Source organism: Micropterus dolomieu, linkage group LG23, assembly GCF_021292245.1.
Source record: "Micropterus dolomieu isolate WLL.071019.BEF.003 ecotype Adirondacks linkage group LG23, ASM2129224v1, whole genome shotgun sequence".
In the NCBI taxonomy this organism is placed as follows: domain Eukaryota; kingdom Metazoa; phylum Chordata; class Actinopteri; order Centrarchiformes; family Centrarchidae; genus Micropterus; species Micropterus dolomieu.
Window position 1 is genome coordinate 1,166,036 of NC_060172.1, and position 18,918 is coordinate 1,184,953.

The 18,918-nt window shown below is 41.0% G+C and overlaps 1 protein-coding gene across 1 annotated transcript in view; it reads left to right on the top strand.

Annotated features, from left to right (window-relative positions):
• Positions 1-18,918, top strand: part of grip1 (glutamate receptor interacting protein 1) — a 72,468-nt gene that overhangs the window by 36,106 nt on the left and 17,444 nt on the right. The window contains exons 3-15 of the mRNA XM_046040471.1: positions 2,499-2,634; positions 4,376-4,521; positions 5,268-5,351; positions 5,429-5,504; positions 5,611-5,756; positions 6,545-6,692; positions 6,813-6,982; positions 7,923-8,060; positions 8,171-8,320; positions 13,208-13,394; positions 14,119-14,264; positions 17,032-17,112; positions 17,393-17,462. Coding sequence (XP_045896427.1) covers positions 2,499-2,634; positions 4,376-4,521; positions 5,268-5,351; positions 5,429-5,504; positions 5,611-5,756; positions 6,545-6,692; positions 6,813-6,982; positions 7,923-8,060; positions 8,171-8,320; positions 13,208-13,394; positions 14,119-14,264; positions 17,032-17,112; positions 17,393-17,462 — 1,678 coding nt within the window. The remainder of the gene's footprint in view (positions 1-2,498; positions 2,635-4,375; positions 4,522-5,267; positions 5,352-5,428; positions 5,505-5,610; positions 5,757-6,544; positions 6,693-6,812; positions 6,983-7,922; positions 8,061-8,170; positions 8,321-13,207; positions 13,395-14,118; positions 14,265-17,031; positions 17,113-17,392; positions 17,463-18,918) is intronic.

Consider the following 18,918-nt stretch of genomic DNA (forward strand, 5'->3'; position numbering starts at 1 on the left):
ATTCCACCAGCACAGCGATGGAGATAAAAAACAGCTCTGAAATTAGAACACATACAAACATTTGCAAGTTTTTGATACGTGTGACCTGAAGGAAGATGCTTGCAGTCGCACTTTATCTCCTCCCACCTGGAGCTGGTGGCCTACTTGCAAATCAGAATACTGAAATCAGAATTTACCGAAATGTCTGTGACTGCAACTAAATATTATATTTGTGACCTGAGACAGTTGTCATAACAATGTCAAGGACAGTAGAGAGCTGTTACAGTGATGGACAACCTTACAGTTTATTGTTTCTCCAGCGATTAATAAAACAATGGGTACATCCTGGATTTTTGGAGCCAGTTAAAATAACTGGTTGAGATGGGGAACCAATTAGAAGAACTGTTGGTGCTTCAGAGAAAGTTAGGGGAACTGGAAACCTGCAACACCAGTTGATGAAGGATCTGTTGGAGCTTCAAACTGGTTAAATTAACTAGTGGATGTTTTGAACTAGTTAAAGGAAGTAGTGGAGCTTCAAATCCAAGTACAGGATCAAGGTAGAGCTTCAGAACTAGTAAGAGGTGCTGGTAGTGTTTCAAATCAAGTTGATGGAGCTTTAAAGCCAACTCAAGAAAATTGGTACATCTGATCCTATTAAAAACCATTAGAGCAACTGGTACAGCTTCTGAACAAGTTAGGGGGACTGGTAGAGGTTCTGAACCAGTTACAGGACTGTTAGAATTGTAGAACCATTTAGATGGAGGAGAGGAAATGGAAGAGGTTTGGATTCAGTTAAAGGAACTGGTAAAGCACCCGAACCAGTTACAGACACTAGAAGTGCATCTGAACTAGTTACAGTAACTAATCAAGCTTCCGAAGCAGTTAAAAGAACTGGCGGATGTCCAGAGCCAATTAAAGTATGTGGTATAGATTTGCAACCACTTGGAGGAACTGGTAAAGCTTTTAAACTAGTTGGAGGAACTGGTAGAGCTTCAGGACTAGTTGGTGGAACTGGTAGAGCTTCAAGAGCTTCAGGACTTGTTGGTGGAACTGGTAGAGCTTCAAGAGCTTCAGAACTAGTTGGTGCAACTAGTAGAGCTTCAGGACTAGTTGGTGGAACTGGTAGAGTTTCAGAACTAGTTGGAGGAACTGCTAGAGCTTCAGAACTAGTTGGTGGAACTGGTAGAGCTTCAGGACTAGTTGGAGGAACTGCTAGAGCTTCAGAACTAGTTGGTGGAACTGGTAGAGCTTCAAGAGCTTCAGAACTAGTTGGAGGAACTGCTAGAGTTTCAGAACTAGTTGGTGGAACTGGTAGAGCTTCAAGAGCTTCAGGACTAGTTGGAGGAACTGGTAGAGCTTCAGGACTAGTTGGAGGAACTGGTAGGGCTTCAAAACTAGTTGGTGGAACTGGTAGAGCTTCAAAACTAGTTGGAGGAACTGGTAGAGCTTCAGGACTAGTTGGTGGAACTGGTAGGGCTTCAAAATTAGTTGGTGGAACTGGTAGAGCTTCAAAACTAGTTGGAGGAACTGGTAGAGCTTCAGGACTAGTTGGTGGAACTGGTAGGGCTTCAGGACTAGTTGGTGGAACTGGTAGAGCTTCAAGAGCTCCAGAACTAATTGGTGGAACTGGTCAAGCTTCAGGACTAGTTGGTGGAACTGGTAGAGCTTCAAGAGCTCCAGAACTAATTGGTGGAACTGGTCAAGCTTCAGGACTAGCCATTGATGTTTCAGAACCAGCAAAACCGCCACTGAGATCCTCATAGTGGATTTAATGTCACTAACAGACGGGTGAACACACATTTCTTAATAGTCTCGGATTTATAGTAAAATCTGAAATAGTGCAGCTTTAACAAAACTGTTTTCCTCTGAAAAAAGCTTTTTTGTAATTCAGCATCTTTCAGTGTGAAAGCAGATTTTGAAGTAACACTTTCAAAAGTTTCTCCTTCGCAGCTGCAGGAAACTGGTTCACATTTAGATGACTAGAAGATTTTGGGGGTTTTCTTTTTCAGACTGTGAGTCAGAGCTGATGTTTTAGAAAAGCTGCTGCTCTTCAGAAAGCCTTCTGTGGAGGAAGAAGATGAGGGAGGAGAAGACAGCAATGGTCATGAAGATTAGACGTCTGAATGAAAGAGGACGAAACCCTGCCTGATTAATATTAAATACAACATTTAAATGAAATCCTGCTTTCTGGTTTATCACCTGAGGGCAGCTCACACCAGATTGTACCAAGTCTGCTGTGAAAAATCTCCCTCTCTCTTCCCTTTTCTCCCGCTGGTGAATATTTTAGCCCTTTGATGAAATATAGATGGACCAAAGAATAGAAGATGACTTCACTTCTCTCTCTCTCTCTCCTTTTTTTTTTTTTGGAGATGACTAAATTATTATTTTATTTCTCCATGCTGAGAGAGAGTTAGTGTAGGGATAGAAAAGAGGGAGAGATGGAATAACTAAAACTGGATGAAATGAAAGAGTTCAGTTATGCAGTAAAATCACATTATGTATCCTTTGGTGTGATGTAGACGAGTTTCGGGGCTGCACGGTGGTGGAGCTGATGAAGAAGGAGGGGACGACGCTCGGACTGACGGTTTCTGGCGGCATTGACAAAGACGGGAAGCCCCGGGTTTCAAACCTACGACAGGGAGGCATCGCTGCCAGGTAACGGATCTCTGTCTGAGTCTGTTTTGTCTCGTGGGCTAGTCTATTATTTTCTAATCTTTTAATCTTTTAGTGTTTTTATCACATTCTAACCTGCTCTACATCACATCTTTTCTGTGTCTTCTCCGATTCTTTTTGAATCTCGCTTCTGGTTCCTTCACCACAGATCTCGTCATCCTCTTCCTTCTCCTCCTCTTCCCCTTCACGGCTAAAATGAAAGGAGTCTCCAGAGCGGCGTCTCTGGAGACTCGTCTCTAAGAAAAATATATACTGAATCATTTGTAGACATCAGTCGTTTCCCTTCAGTATAAAAGGTGAACGTCAGCTCACCTGTGTTTTGTACCTGAGGTGTTGCTACTGTTAGCGTTAGCTGTATCTGGGGCGCCATTGTAGCTGGGAGAGCGCGACACGTTGAACACAGTGCATTCCCTCAGATTCACGCTGTGTTGAAGTAAACGCTTCGTCATGTCGGAGCTGCTTCCTCGCACCAAACCTCCTTACTGCAGCTGATGCATTTTGCTGTGTCATTCTCTTTTTTGGTGAAGCTAAGCCAAACTTTGGAGCATTAGCTGCGATCCGCCATGGTCCAGGACTAGAAACAGAAGCACTCTCTTCTTCATGCTTTGTTGACCTGGCAGATAAGAGACATGTTTATGGACTGTAAAATGCTCACTGCAGTTCAATCAGGAGCTGAAATATGCAGATAGTTAGAAACCGAGAAGCAGAATCCAAACGCACGGGTCTTAACGAGTCCATGGTTCAAATTTTGTACCGGTTCTCGAATCACAACCACATCATTCTGAAATCATGTTAAATGTGTTTAAATGTGCTTTAAAGTTGTGAACATCTTTCTTTCACCTATAATGTGCATAACTAGCCATTTAAATCACACATATCTGCTACTCATATATGTTGAATTTAATTATTACAGGCCCATCCATACTGGATTGCACTGACCCATACCAATGTTGATGGTTTAGTTTAAAAAAAATTTAATAACAATATATCAGCCAGTACTGTTTTTCTACATAAACACATAACATAAACAAACATTTTTAAAAAGGACCCTTTAAATTAGTTTATTTAAGTATTGTAACACAATTTTGTGTTGTGTGTAATGGAGAGATTTCATAAACCTTTTCAGACACATCTTGTTCTGTCTGTACTGTATATTATAGTTCCTCCATGCAAAAGAAAACAATATACAGTATACAGTTATTTTTATGCATATATACACAAACACATATTCACCAAGAACATTCTGCAGTGACTCTATATGACTCTGAGGTCAGCTTTGATGCTCAAGTCAAGCACGTGAAGCAGTCCTGCGTTCTCCACTTAAATCCAATATATTTTTTGTCCTCCACCTGGATCCATACTTTTATCTGCATGCCTGCAGTTAGGACCTTAAGGAATACAAGATGTGCATCACCCCTATCTTAGCCTCCTTTCACTGGCTAATCTTAGAATTGATTTAAAATTTTACTGATTGTACTCATGGGTCTGGTCCCAAACTTGTGGACCCCTGTTACCTAATGTGTCGGATCGCAGCCTAATATTCTCCTGGCTGTTCCTTAATCCAGGCATGCTGCTAGAGGAGACTTCAAGCCTGCTGTTAGCCACTGTCTTTTCAACATGTTGATTTTATTTGACATTGGGTATTTAATCTTAGGCTTTACTATTGAAAAAGATAACTTCATTGACTTGACATTGTAGCTGATGTTTTAAACTGTTTGTGCAGGAGCGACCAGCTGAACGTGGGAGACTACATCCGTGCTGTTAACGGCATCAACCTCGCCAAGTTCAGACACGATGAGATCATCAGCCTGCTGAAGAACGTCGGGGAGAGAGTCGTCCTGGAGGTCGAGTACGAGCTACCACCCGTCTGTGAGTTATGCCACCAGTAGTAATAGAGATATTATTAGAAATATAAGTACAACTGCAGCGTATAGAAACAGTCCCTCCAGGATTTCGCAGACCTTTTTTGTGTTCTTGGGTGTTTTTTTTGCAATGGAATTATGGAAATAAGTAAAAACTGCAAAAGTAGATGGGGATCTTGTTGCTTCTTTGAAAAAGCTTTCTCAAAAATATTTTATTTTTTATTCCAAAACTGTGTTCTTAAATCACACACACACAGTTCAGTGTCTTGCAAACACTCTGATAAACGTTAACGTTATTTGTCCGCATATTTAAACCAGCTTACCTTGATTCTGTCAGCTCTTGCAGTGGTCCGGGATGTAACAGCCTGTGTCACAGTGATTTGTCTCATCTGACATCTCTGCGTATGTTTTGGAAAAGTGTTTGACAATAAACGATTTCCTTTTATGTTGGACCACAACAGTTTCCTCGGCTTTGGTAAAGAACATCTGGATACTGTTTTTCACGGTCCTTTGCTTTTATTTTTGCACGCAAATGAGATGTTGGTATCACACGTCTGCTGTGTCTTCTAAACAAGGAAGTGAGTTTGATGATGTGTGACAAAGTTTTGCAGGAAAATATATTTTAATTTTGTGTTAATAGTTGACATTGTGAAACTCTGGAGGGACTGTGTAGGGAGAGTGTATTCAGTGTGTTGTTAAAGCTGCAGAAGGTCAGAGGTCATGTGGATGTGTTGGTGTTCTGGTGTGTTGCAGCGGTACAGGGGTCAGGGGTCATGTTCAAGAACGTTGAAGTCACGCTTCACAAAGAAGGAAACAGCTTCGGCTTCGTCATCAGAGGTGAGAGGGGCTCGGCGCCTGTGTGTCTGTGCGTCTGTGTGTGCTTTCAAAATCAATACATGACTGTGTGTTTGCAGGTGGGGCCCACGAAGACAGGAACAAGTCTCGCCCCATCGTCATTACAACCATCAGGCCTGGCGGTCCGGCTGACAGGTGCGCGACCTCTGACCTCCCTGTGTGTCTGAAGGGTTTTTGTCCCTCGGGGGCCTCTGTAGAAACTATCCTCTCTCTCTCTCTCTCTCTCTCTCTCTCTCTGCAGAGAAGGAACCGTCAAGCCGGGTGATCGGTTGTTAAGCATCGACGGGATTCGTCTCCACGGCAGCACGCTATCAGAGGCCATGAGTATCCTGAAGCAGTGCGGGCAGGAAGCCACGCTGCTGCTCGAGTACGACGTCTCCGTGATGGGTCAGTTTGAACTCTCTGGTACTGACTTTTGTGGTTAATTCTCGAACTAATATCAGTTTTTAAGAAGTATGAGCAACTAGACCTAAAATGATTAATCGATTAAAATAAAATGAATCAGCATCTATTTTGATAATGGATTAATTGTGTAATTCTTTTAGCAAAAATACCCAGAATTTGACGATTTCAGATTTTCCATTGTAATGATTTTCTACTTTTTTGTTTTGTATTAAAGTAAATAGAAAATCTTTGGACTGTTGGTTGAACTAAAAACCTATTTGAAGACGTTCCCTTGGGCCATAAAATGTATTATTCTCTATATTCTGATGTTCTATACACCTATTAAATTGTTAATTTAATCCATAATAATATTGTACAATAAATTGTGCCGAAGTAAATCACAAGTCCAAGACACGTCTTTTTTACAAACATAACTGAAAACAAACTTGGAGATGGAAAAGAAAATGTGAACATTTAGACAAATCTTGAGGCAATTCTGATAAAAAAAAAACAAAATAAAAACTGCAGCAGTCGAGCACTGTTGCTACTGAGATGAAGAACGTTTTGGGACATTAATTTGGTCAACGCACTAAATCAGTTTCTGGAAGTGGTCAGAATAAAGTGATATATAGAGTTGAATATCATCTGCATAAGAATGATCGGAAATATGATTAATGTGAATAATATGACTTATGATAAAACAGGACCAAGAACTGAACCGTGTGGACCCCCATATGAAGTAAAATAATAACAAAGCAAAAACTTGTGTGTCTGTGTTTCCCGTCTGTCAGATTCCGTTGCCACGGCGTCGGGGCCGCTGCTGGTGGAGGTTGCAAAGGCGACGGGCTCCAGTCTGGGCGTGGCCTTGTCCACCTCCATGTTCTGCAACAAGCAGGTCATCATCATCGACAAGGTCAAACCAGCCAGCATAGCAGACAGGTACCTGACGTCTGACCCCGATATCGCAACCCAGCTACAAATCTGTAAACCTCTTTGTGTGGAATTGATCATGTGTGATGTATTGTGTGTGTGTGTGTGTGTGTGTGTGTGTGTGTGTAGGTGTGGTGCTCTTCATGCAGGCGATCACATTCTGTCCGTCGATGGGAAGTCGATGGAGTTTTGTTCTCTGGCTGAAGCCACTCAGCTGCTCTCTGTATCCTGTCAGACCGTCCGCATGGAGATCCTGCCACAACACCAGGCCCGACCGGCCCTGAACGCACCACAGCACGGTATAAACCCACACAGACCAGATGCCTGTACTACTTCAGGAGTAACTTTGTGACGTTGGGTGTTTCTTCTTAAATAAACCCGTACTACAAAAGATATAAATGTTACACCCGAGGTCTGCTGTCATTGATGCTGCGTCTCTAAACTGCTCTGAGCAGCTTATCTTCATGGTTATGATTTATACATGAATAGGGCTATTGGACTACACACCACATCTGTACTCAATGATGAGAGCTATTAATAGATGTCACTTGATGAAATATTTTTAGATTCCACCCTGACTTGTTGCCATGTGCGCTTTCAACTGGGTTGCAGCTGAAATTAAGTTATTCTTACCACAATAGCATTTGATTTGATTTGATCGTCTTTATTGTCCCCAAATGGGCAAGTTGGTTTGCAAACAGTATTCAATACACATCATAAAACAAATAAATAAATATTAGTCGTAAATACATATAACATACAGTAGATGTCATCTTAATAAAGTCACCATGAGATATAAAGCACTGTGTGTCCATCAGTCCTCTAGCAGTAGTTCAGGCCTCAGGCCAGTCTGCCCTGAACGCACCACAGCACAGTATAAACACACACAAACACCAGGTGAGACCGGCCCTGAACACACCACATCAAGGTATAAAAACATACACAACAGACCCAACTGGCCCTGAACGCACCACAGCACAGTATAAATACACCCTGTGTGTTAATCCCCATAAGTCGATGGGCCCTCAACGCATGACCACACAGAATACAATTCATCACAAACAAATAAATAGATAAAAAAAACATAATAAACTGCACATATAAGAGATTACATAAATAAGATGTAATCTTCTGTAAAGCTGTGAGACAGGCAGCTACCTGACCTTTGACCTCTCCTTCTGTCTTAACCTAAAACCCTCCCGTGTGTATGTGTGTGTTTGCGTGTGTGTGCGCGTGCAGTCAAGGTGCAGCGTAGTCCCCGCCCCCTTCCCTGGGAGACCGGAGGCTCTGCCCCCATCCTTCCCCCCTACCACTACAACACGTACCACCCCGACCAATCAGCTGCCAGATCGCACAACCGCCATACAAACAACCCTCGTACGTCCTCCTCTCTCTCTCTCTCTCTCTCTCTCTCTCCCTCTCCCTATAGTTTGATGTGTTGTTTTGAGAGAGAGACCCCCGCTCATCATCTCTCTCTCTCTCTGCAGCCCTCAGCCACTCGTTCTCTCCTGGCTCCATGTCAGCCTATAGTCTCTCGTCCCTGAACATGAGCACCCTGCCAAGGAACATGTATCCCACAAGTCCACGGGGCACCCTGATGAGGAGGAAGGGCAAGAAGAAGGACTTCAAGAGTTCCTGTGAGTCTGACCTCTGACCTCTGGCTGTGGCTCTCAGATCACTGATACTATTCTACTCTGTCCACACTTTGATCTGTCATCACTTCAACATAGATTGAATGCTAAACATTGTACCTGGTTAGCATCAGCATGTTAGCATTGTAATTGTGAGATGTTAGCATTTAACTTAAACGCTACCGTCGTACCTGTCAACCCTCCCGTTTTTCCCCAGCGTTCTCCCGTATTTTACCGTTCTATCCCGCTGTTATCCTGTTTAAATATTTTCCGGTAAATCTCCTTTCAACCTCACTAAAAAACATTTTTTTATAGAAAACCTGCTGTGCGTATTTGAAATATTTGCTACGCTTCTCTCCGGTAAAGCAGGTGGCAATATGTAGAACATTAGCTGTAACAGTGATGACCCGCCAATAAAACAAGAAGAAGAACAGCAGCAGCGCGAGGGGTCAAGGACGGATGATGCAGGGCTCTACAGTATTTCACTTGCATATGCCTCTAAGAAATTAATACGTGCCATCCGGAAAAATTATTTACGAGTAAGTACTGTAACTTACAGTACACTCATTTTATCAGTGAATCTAATAACAAACAATGCAAGATACTTATTTAAGATCACCTTAGAAGTGCTGAAAGTAGTATGCTACAGTATACTGTAAAAGACAGATTACACGGTTTTCACATTAGGCAATACACTTACATTATCCAACATTTACAGAATCTATAATTCATTGAAAAAAATCACAATTAGATTTTTTCCCCTAATCGTTCAGCCCTAACATAAAGTACTGCTGCAAAAATGTTCTCGCGCTTTTATTTTGTCGGCACAATCACTTAAGTGGAAGTGATTATGTGACTAACTTTTGCTGTCATGACTGAGATCTGTTTCAGCACCAGCCGCTATAATTATTAATTTTTTTTTGCCACTATCAAAGTAACTTTGTGCCGTGGGCCGCCCATTGTCGACCACTTCTATGTGTCATCAGGTTGTGATCTATGAAGACATTCTCTAAAGTCACTGATGCAAGAAAACAAACTTTTACTGTATTTGACTTTATTGTAAAAGAGGCAAGGACAAACTTCCTTTTAAGAGGCAGAAACCTCGAGCAGAACCATGGCTCAGGGTGGGCGGCCATCTGCCTCCACCGGTTGGGGGTGAAGGAGAGAGAGAGAGAGAGAGAGCGAGAGGGGTAGGGGGTAGCAGCCTACACAATATCCACACAGAGGTACAGACAGTAAAGGTAATGTTGGTACAGATCGAATCAATAATGGTACAGATATTTATAGTAATGTTAGTAATTATAATCATTATAATAACATCGGGCCCCACAGTGACTTTGGTTCAGCATCAGAAAACGACCATTTCCCCCCGGCATCTTTTAGGGAAGAAATCTTTGTTCTACTCAGGTAACACAGGTTACCCCAACACAACCAGGGAGACAAGCCTACTTTTTTACTCTAAAGTAACCTTAATTGACCCTTCGCTAAGCCACGCCCCGAATACACAGCTGGCCAATCATAGGACTCGCTCTAACTGAGGTCAGACATGTTAATGGCTGCGCTCCATTGACTCTAATGCAAAAGGAGTCGTTTTCTAGCTTTTTTGGCTGTATTTTTCTAAGATATGGTCAAACGCTCTTCCTGGGCCACATGTAATAGTTACAGTCGCTACTCAGAGAGGTTGAAAGGAGAAGTACTATTTATTCTCTTTCCAAAACCTAAAATAAATGCAGAAAAATGTCAGTTGTGGGTTGTTCCTAATGTTAATGTTAGTTAGCTAACGCTTGCTAACTTCCTACTGAATGTAACGTCATAAAGTCCTGCTGTTCTGCTTTTTAATGATTGTAATAATGAACAGAGGCCTAGCAGCTGTACAGGAACAGTGTTCATATCGTTGTCTTTTGTCTCAGTCGTCAGGGGATGCGGTGGTTCACTTGTACTGTGTGATCGGTAGGCTTTAGCCTCTATCTTTCATTTTTTTCACGTCAGTTTGAGTCAGTCTGACAGCCTGAATACAACCTTCAAATCTATAATGCAACTGCGAAACTGTCTGCTTCTTTCTGAGATCGCTTTTTCCAACTAATTTGACAATATTTCTCCGGGGACTGCAGTAATAGACTGTTGCTAAGCAACAGTAGGTAAGGGGGCGGGGCTTAGCGAAGGGTCAATTACAGCCGGGTACAATCGTTAGTTAATTACTGTATGTTCAGTGTCTCTACTGGGGAAGGTCACTCCTGCACATGGCAGCCTGTTTTTGCTGGTTTGTTAAAGACACCTTTAATTTCTAAAACACTCAGCAGTCAGGAAGGAGGAAATCTCTTTCTAGGACCCAAAGTCTCACTTATTCTATCTATCTAATCAAAATGCTATACTGAGCTCTCACTGTGCACAAAAAATCAGGCGATAGGATACTTCCCCTTTACATCAGGGTACACTAATCTGGCCCACACAGAGAGCTGTAAGCTGAGGTCTTCCCAAAAAAGAATACTGTGAGCTCTAGGGTCTGCAGCTTAAATAAAGAAAAAGGCAGGAGGAGTTTCACCCATTTTCAAACATTCATTGGCTCACAGGGTTTTACCATCAGACTGATTGGCCCCTGCATTATCACCCCATGTCACCTTTTTTAAGGCAACTCCCTCCTCAGCCTGTTGGCTGCAACACCCCTGCTCTAGTTATATAGTTATATAAATAAAACACAAGTAAAATAAAACAATATATCTTGTTAATCTTACAAACAATAAATGTGTAATCCAAATACTAATTCATAAAGGGCAAAAAGAGAAGGCCACAAACGAGGTCCAAGATAAATGCAAACCTTTTCTTATACACGCAAGAGATCAGAAAGGGCATCAAACTGTTTCGTCTGTGACAGTTTCTCTGGCCTTAGTAATGAAAAACCGTCCTCTTGTCATTCAGGGAAAAAGGATTGTCTTTTGCTCTTTACAGTGGTCTTTTATGTAAGGGTAAATAGCACTACTTCTAATCATTTTAATGTGCAGGGGGTGACATGTCCCCCCCACTTTTCTCCGGCGATTTCGGACTTGGCTCATAGCCGAGGCAGTTTACTACGAGTGACTAGTCAATCAGTCACACACTCCACATCTGACATCAATAAAGCGTTGAAACGCGATGTAGACAAATGCGACACAACAGAGGTGATGCTGAAAAAAGTTAAGGGAGAAAAAAAAAGTTAGCTCGAGGCTGGTGCAGCAAAGTGCCTGAATATTACAGACTTTTCTTTAGTGCTGCTGTTACTTATTGCCCACCTGAAGACAGTAGTGAGGATGTCTGCCTACTTTAAATCATTTAGCCACATTTTCCATTAAATGAGCCGTCATCCAGGCTGTGTGCGCGCAGTTACGCAGAAGAGCCCTGGTGTCGGGCGGTTGTCACAGTCACAGAGCTGGGCAGATGCAAACATTTAGAAAATAAGGCAAATACCTTTTCAGTTAAAGGCTTTATTGCTCTGCTAATGGCACTGCTGGCCGTGTTGGAAAGCAGCCTGTATCGCTCTTTCACAAACCGGCAACAAGGTGGCTCCGCTTTAATCTGGAGAAGCTGCAGAGCTGCAGTCTCTATTCATTCGACTTACACTGTACGTTTTCAGCTAAACTGACGCTTATTGTTGACCCTTTTCTCTTTCTCTCTCTCTCTCTCTCTCACCTGTCATTCACCGGTCTCTATTTCAAGTAGCCGGTGATTTAAAAACGATAAAATATTCTTTGTGTGTCCGTGAGTGGCAGGGCTCGGTCTCCTCAGCAAATGTTCCTCATCTCCCACTAGACTACAGCATAGACTGTATAAACACTACACCTACACATGCGCACTGATGCCCCAGGGTTAGGGTTACAATTTTGGATTTATTTACGCACATTTATTGAAAGTTTTTTTTCTTTTTACCTGTTTACTTACAGCATTAAAAGTTGAAATGTGTATTGTAACAGGCTGTATATTAACCTATTGGGAGAAAACTGGTAGTTCTATGTAAAATAAGACGTTGAGCAAAATGATCCTGTGAGATTGACAGTCGAATCAGGCTCCGCCCATCGATGCATAAGAATCTTCGACTAACTTTCACTTTCCGTTAACGGTGCATTAAAAGCGTATTTAATCTCTGCAGAGCAAATGTAGACTACGGACTACTACGTCAGATGATCACTGAATTGATTCTGATATATAAACAGTATCCTGTTGTTGAAATTAGCCTGTTTCATGTGTTTTATAGCGATGTCCGACGGTGAGTCCACGAACAGAATGTCGCCGGTTAAACTAATCTTGGCTTTCACTCAGCAGCTCACAGCTGTTATTTATTCAGCAATCATTTCTGAGATGCACAGAGAGAGACAGATAAAACAGTCCTGTTGGGCTTTACGCACGACGCACAGCTTCCTCTGTATGTAGATTTACCCTCAACAACGAGCTGCTGCCGTGTTACTGCCTTTAAATAAATCAAATTTATGGCTGTAGATCAATAACTGCACTGTAACTTCTACTGTCCTGTTTTATCCTGTTTTTATTTTCCATTTTAAAATGTTATTTCAATGTCTTTTTTAAATTTCCCTATATTGCGTTTACGTTTTATGTAAGAGCACTTTGAATATATCTTGTTGTTGAAATGTGCTATACAAAAAAACTTTCCTTGCCTTAGTTGCAGCACTACTTAAAAGAAGACACTGACTCAGACAGTCTTATTTCCTCTGGTAGGTTGTTCCAGAGCCTCGGGGCCCTGATGGAAAAAGCTCTGTTACCTTTAGTTTTCAGCCTGAAGTCAGGAGTTTCAGCCAGACAGGAGACCCCTGCCCGAAGACACAAATTAAATCCAGCGTGTGGCCTGAACATTTAACGCGTCTCGTTTATTACCTGTTATTGTGTTTCTGTGTCTCGGTCTGTTAGTGTCTCTTGCGTCCAGCACCGTGGGTCTCGCCGGTCAGGTGGTTCACACAGAAACCACAGAGGTGGCGTTGGTAGGCGACGGCATCATGGGGTTCGGCCTGCAGCTGCAGGGCGGAGTCTTCGCCACAGAAACGCTTTCCTCGCCGCCGCTCATCGCTTACATCGACCCCGACAGCCCGGCTGAAAGGTAATTATATTAAAACTACGTACAAATAATACACTTTACATCTTTCATACACATAAAATGCAGCTTAAAGAGCTTTTCAAAGTAAAAAAGAACCAGTTTAAATAACAAATATATTTAGAAAGAGGGAACAAAATAATGAGCAATTAAAAATATGAAAACAGAATAATATAAATGAATAAATAATAAATGTATAGTGACACAGTAGATGTGGACAGTATGTAGAGTGACAGATATCAGTGTTTTACATTAAAGTAAATATAATGGTTTAATTATTTTACTATAGTTTAGTATTTCTTAATAATTTAATAGTATTTTTGTAGTAATTTTTATTTGTATTTATTTTACTATTATGATATTATATGACGTCTTATTTTTGTTTAATTTTCTCAGAACTTCATATAAATCTTCTGAATACGTTTTAATTTAATTTTACTATGTTTGTTTCTTATAATAAACCTTTCTCATCTGTCTATCCTGTAAGGTTCAAGGTTCAGCTTTATTGTCATTATTCCATTTTGCAGAAAATGTGTAAAAATATATTCTAATGCTTTAATAATAAATTAGAATAAAATAAAAAAAATAAAAAAGCAGCAAAAAGTAAGAAATAAAAAGGAAAACTCAATTATATTTATAAGGAAGATATCAGTGTAAGAAACTCTAACCTGTGTGTGTGTGTGTGTGTGTGTGTGTGTGTGTGTGTGTGTGTGTGTGTGTGTGTGTGTAGGTGTGGTATCCTGCAGATAGGCGACAGGATTTTGTCTATAAACGGAGTTCCTACTGAAGACTCGACTCTGGAAGAAACCAATCAGCTGCTCAGAGACTCGTCCATCACTGCTCAGCTCACACTGGAGATTGAGTTCGACGTGGCCGGTACACAAACACACACACACACACACACACACACACAGTTGTGTTTCCCTCCATTCGGTCCCTCCTGGGACCCAAATTTACAAAAATACATCAAATATTTACAAACTAAACAGATAAAGGGCAAAGCAAACCTTGTATATAAAATGTATTTATGACTTGGTTTTTCAGGTATGCTAGAACTGGAAAGCCAGATTCACACAAGTATGTTGTGCCATTTTGAATCTACACATCTTGAAGGATTCTTCTTTTCAAAAAAAAGAAAAACGTTTGGACAGCAAATGTTTCGCTTGGAGATACCTGTTTACCCCATTTTAAAACCAAACCCTCATTACTGAGCACTTCTCCACATATTACTCATTGAAGCATCTATAAACTCGTCCTTGAACTTTAGTTTACACATCATAGGATCGACAGTGACAGATCACAGACTGCAGAAATAAAAATTCTGTATGAATGTGGCCAGAAGATCAAGATGAAGTGACTCAGGAGATAGAGCGGGTTGCCTGTTAATCAAAAGATCGGCGGTTCAATCCCAGGCTGCGTGTTGAAGTGTCCTTGGGCAAGTTACTGAAACCTGAATTGCCCCTGGTGTTTAAGCGCTTGTGTATGAATGTGTGTGAATGGCGCTTTGAGTGGTCGCAAAGACTAGAAAGGCGCTATACAAATACGGAGCATTTACAAGAGAGAAAACCTCACACAGCCACTGAGCTGAACAGACATGTGTAGCAAAAAATAACACAGAGCCGCTCGTTCCACGTCGGCCATCATCGCAGCGTACTGTTTCTCTTCACGTTGAACCCGCCTGAAACATCAGATAAAATTTACACAGTAATATTTCTTCATCGAACACCTAGAGGAATATTTAGATGGTTGACCGGCTGCATTAATCGTTACGTTAGCTATTCATCCTCAGCCCTTGATAATGTTAAGTTAGCTTAGCTTTTTATAAATTCACGGCATGTTCTCGTAGTTTGTTCCAGCTGTTTTGCTGCTGCTTCTTGTCTAATTTTCTGGATTTTTAAAACCACAGAAGAAGACAATCTGTACATTTGAACTGCAGTTTGATTCCACACATATACACAGTTAATGTAATAAAACTTTCACGTTATTGCTTTGTTTTTATTCAACACAAGTTTCACAGGATTTGCTTTCGACGTTCAAAAGTGGTCATCAACAAATATTTTCTACGGTTTTGAGACAAACCAACAGTCTAGTGTTGATGTTGTCTTGTTTTGGCTGACTGTCTGTGTTTAAGTCTGCTTCTCTGGTGTCTCTCTGTAAAGTGTCAGACTCTTTGTCAGTGTAACATCCTCCGGCTGGTATAAATAACCACCTACGTTGTTTTCATTGGTGACTCACAGACACAGTTACTGTGTGAGACATCACGGGATACAGCTGACATAAGCAGCACTCACATTGTACACTACATGACCAAAAGTATGTGGACACCATGTGCTGCCTATGCTTCTCATTTGTTCAGTGACTAAAATACATTTGGTGTTTTGATTTTTGGTGGCAAGGATTGATGGTAGGTGGATGTATATAATTATATACATGAAAATTGAAAACAGAAACAGAAAAGTGTAAATGGCTAATACAGAAAACAACACGTCATTCGCTACTGATTGGCTGCAGCAAAACAGACCAAAGTAAAGTGCTCAGTTATATCCCATCAAACAAAACTACGCCACAAAAGTCAGTGGTGGAGACACAGATCCTTTATTTAAGTAAAAGTAATAATACCACACTGTAAAAATACAATTCAAAATGTTACCTAAGTAAAGATATGTAAGTGTTATCAGGAAAATGTACTAAAGTATTAAAAGTACTCAAAGCAGAGAAATATCCCGTGACTGTTGTACTATTATATATTATCTCATTAGATGTTTTTTTCTCCATTAAGTCAATTGATTGTTTGGTTTGTAAATATTCTGAGGTCACAGTTTCCCAAAGCCCAAAGTGACACCTTCACAGTTATTACAATCATTAAAAAGAAAAGCATCAAATCTTCACATTTTAAAGAAGATGGAACCATCAAATTTGTTGCCAATTAATTTCCAGTCAGTCAACTAATTGTTTCAGTTGTACTTGCATAAACTTACTTTATAACAAAACATCAGATTTTATAAAATATTCATATGTTTGTGTGTAAAATATCTTAATCTGTAAAATAAAAGTAACTTAAGCTGTAAGACAAATGTATTAGCGTAAAAAGTACAATATTTCCCTCTGAAATGTAGTGACAGAGGTCAAGTAAAGTACAAGCACCTCAAATTTGTACTTCGGTATAAGTACAGTGTAAGTAAGCAGACGACAAGAAAATTAATAAAGATATCTCATCATTTAAATGTTTCACTACAAAATAAGTGAGTAACAGTTACACACACAATATTTGTTCATTTAAAAAATAATTTTGTAAGTCAGTAAGGTCGCAGTATCCAGTAAAACATTAAAGTAACATTTAGTTTTGTGTGAAACTGCTCAATGAACTTCATCTCACCGGATGTGTTTAATCCAACGACTCCTAATCCTTTCATCACATCACTCAAAATGATATTTTAAGCTGACAAACATCACGTGTGTAATTCAGGGCACAATCCAAACAAGATAAAAGCACCAACATTAACTAATTTTTATTTTTTCTGAAATAAGGGTCTGTAGTGGTCCACAGAAAGGAATGGCTCTCTGTGTTGAGACCTTTCGTTTCACTTAAAACGTTCCCTTGTCACGGTGTGACACCATCTTCGTCTCTCTTTGTGTCTCACAGAGTCAGTTGTCCCCAGTTCAGGAACGTTTCACGTGAAGCTCCCAAAGAAACCCGGAGTGGAGCTGGGAATCACCATTAGCTGTAAGTACAAACAAAGTGAAAGTAGAAGAGGAAAAAATGGCATTAGAAATTCTACTTCAAAGCATTCAAGTAGATGGTTAGAAAAAATTTCCATTCATAAATATATGCTCACGCATTATAAACATTGTCGTGAGACACATTTGTGTGTTGCATAAAATTCACCTGCTTTGATGTCATTTTTAACATTTAATCATCAACCCGAGGAGTAAACAAACTAAATCATTCTGTTTGAGCTTTTCTTTGTGTGAAATCATCTCTTAAACCATCTGTCTGCCCGCAGCTCCTTCCAACCGTAAACCAGGGGATCCTCTGATCATCTCTGACATCAAGAAAGGCAGCGTCGCACACAGGTACACACTCTCACACACTCTCACACACTCTCACACACTCTCACACTCTCTCTTACACTCAAACTCTCACACTCTCACACACTCTCTCTTACACTCAAACTCTCACACTCTCACACACTCTCTCTTACACTCAAACTCTCACACTCTCACACACTCTCAAACACTCACATTCTCACACACTCACACATTCTCACACACTCACACACTCTCACACACTCTCACACACTCTCACACACACACTCTCTCTTACACTCTTTCACTCTCTTACACACTCTCACAATCTCAAACACTCACACTCTCACACACTCTCTCACACCCTCACACACACTCACACTCTCTTACTCTCTCACACACTCACACTCTCACACACTCTCACACTCTCTCTTACACTCAAACTCTCACACTCTCACACACTCTCTCTTACACTCAAACTCTCACACTCTTACACACTCTCAAACACTCACATTCTCACACACTCACACATTCTCACACTCTCACACACTCTCACACACTCTCACACACACACTCTCTCTTACACTCAAACTCTCACACTCTTACACACTCTCAAACACTCACATTCTCACACACTCACACATTCTCACACACTCACACACTCTCACACACTCTCACACACTCTCACACACTCTCTTACACTCTCTTACACTCTCTTACACTCTCTCACACAATCAAACACTCTCACACTCTCACACTCTTACACACTCTCAAACACTCACATTCTCACACACTCACACATTCTCACACACTCACACACTCTCACACACTCTCACACACTCTCACACACTCTCTTACACTCTCTTACACTCTCTTACACTCTCTCACACAATCAAACACTCTCACACTCTCACACTCTTACACACTCTCAAACACTCACATTCTCACACACTCACACATTCTCACACACTCACACACTCTCACACACTCTCACACACTCTCACACACTCTCTTACACTCTCTTACACTCTCTTACACTCTCTCACACAATCAAACACTCTCACACTCTCACACTCTTACACACTCTCAAACACTCACATTCTCACACACTCACACATTCTCACACACTCACACACTCTCACACACTCTCACACACTCTCACACACTCTCTTACACTCTCTTACACTCTCTTACACTCTCTCACACAATCAAACACTCTCACACTCTCACACTCTTACACACTCTCAAACACTCACATTCTCACACACTCACACATTCTCACACACTCACACACTCTCACACACTCTCACACACTCTCACACACTCTCTTACACTCTCTTACACTCTCTTACACTCTCTCACACAATCAAACACTCTCACACTCTCACACTCTTACACACTCTCAAACACTCACATTCTCACACACTCACACATTCTCACACACTCACACACTCTCACACACTCTCACACACTCTCACACACTCTCTTACACTCTCTTACACTC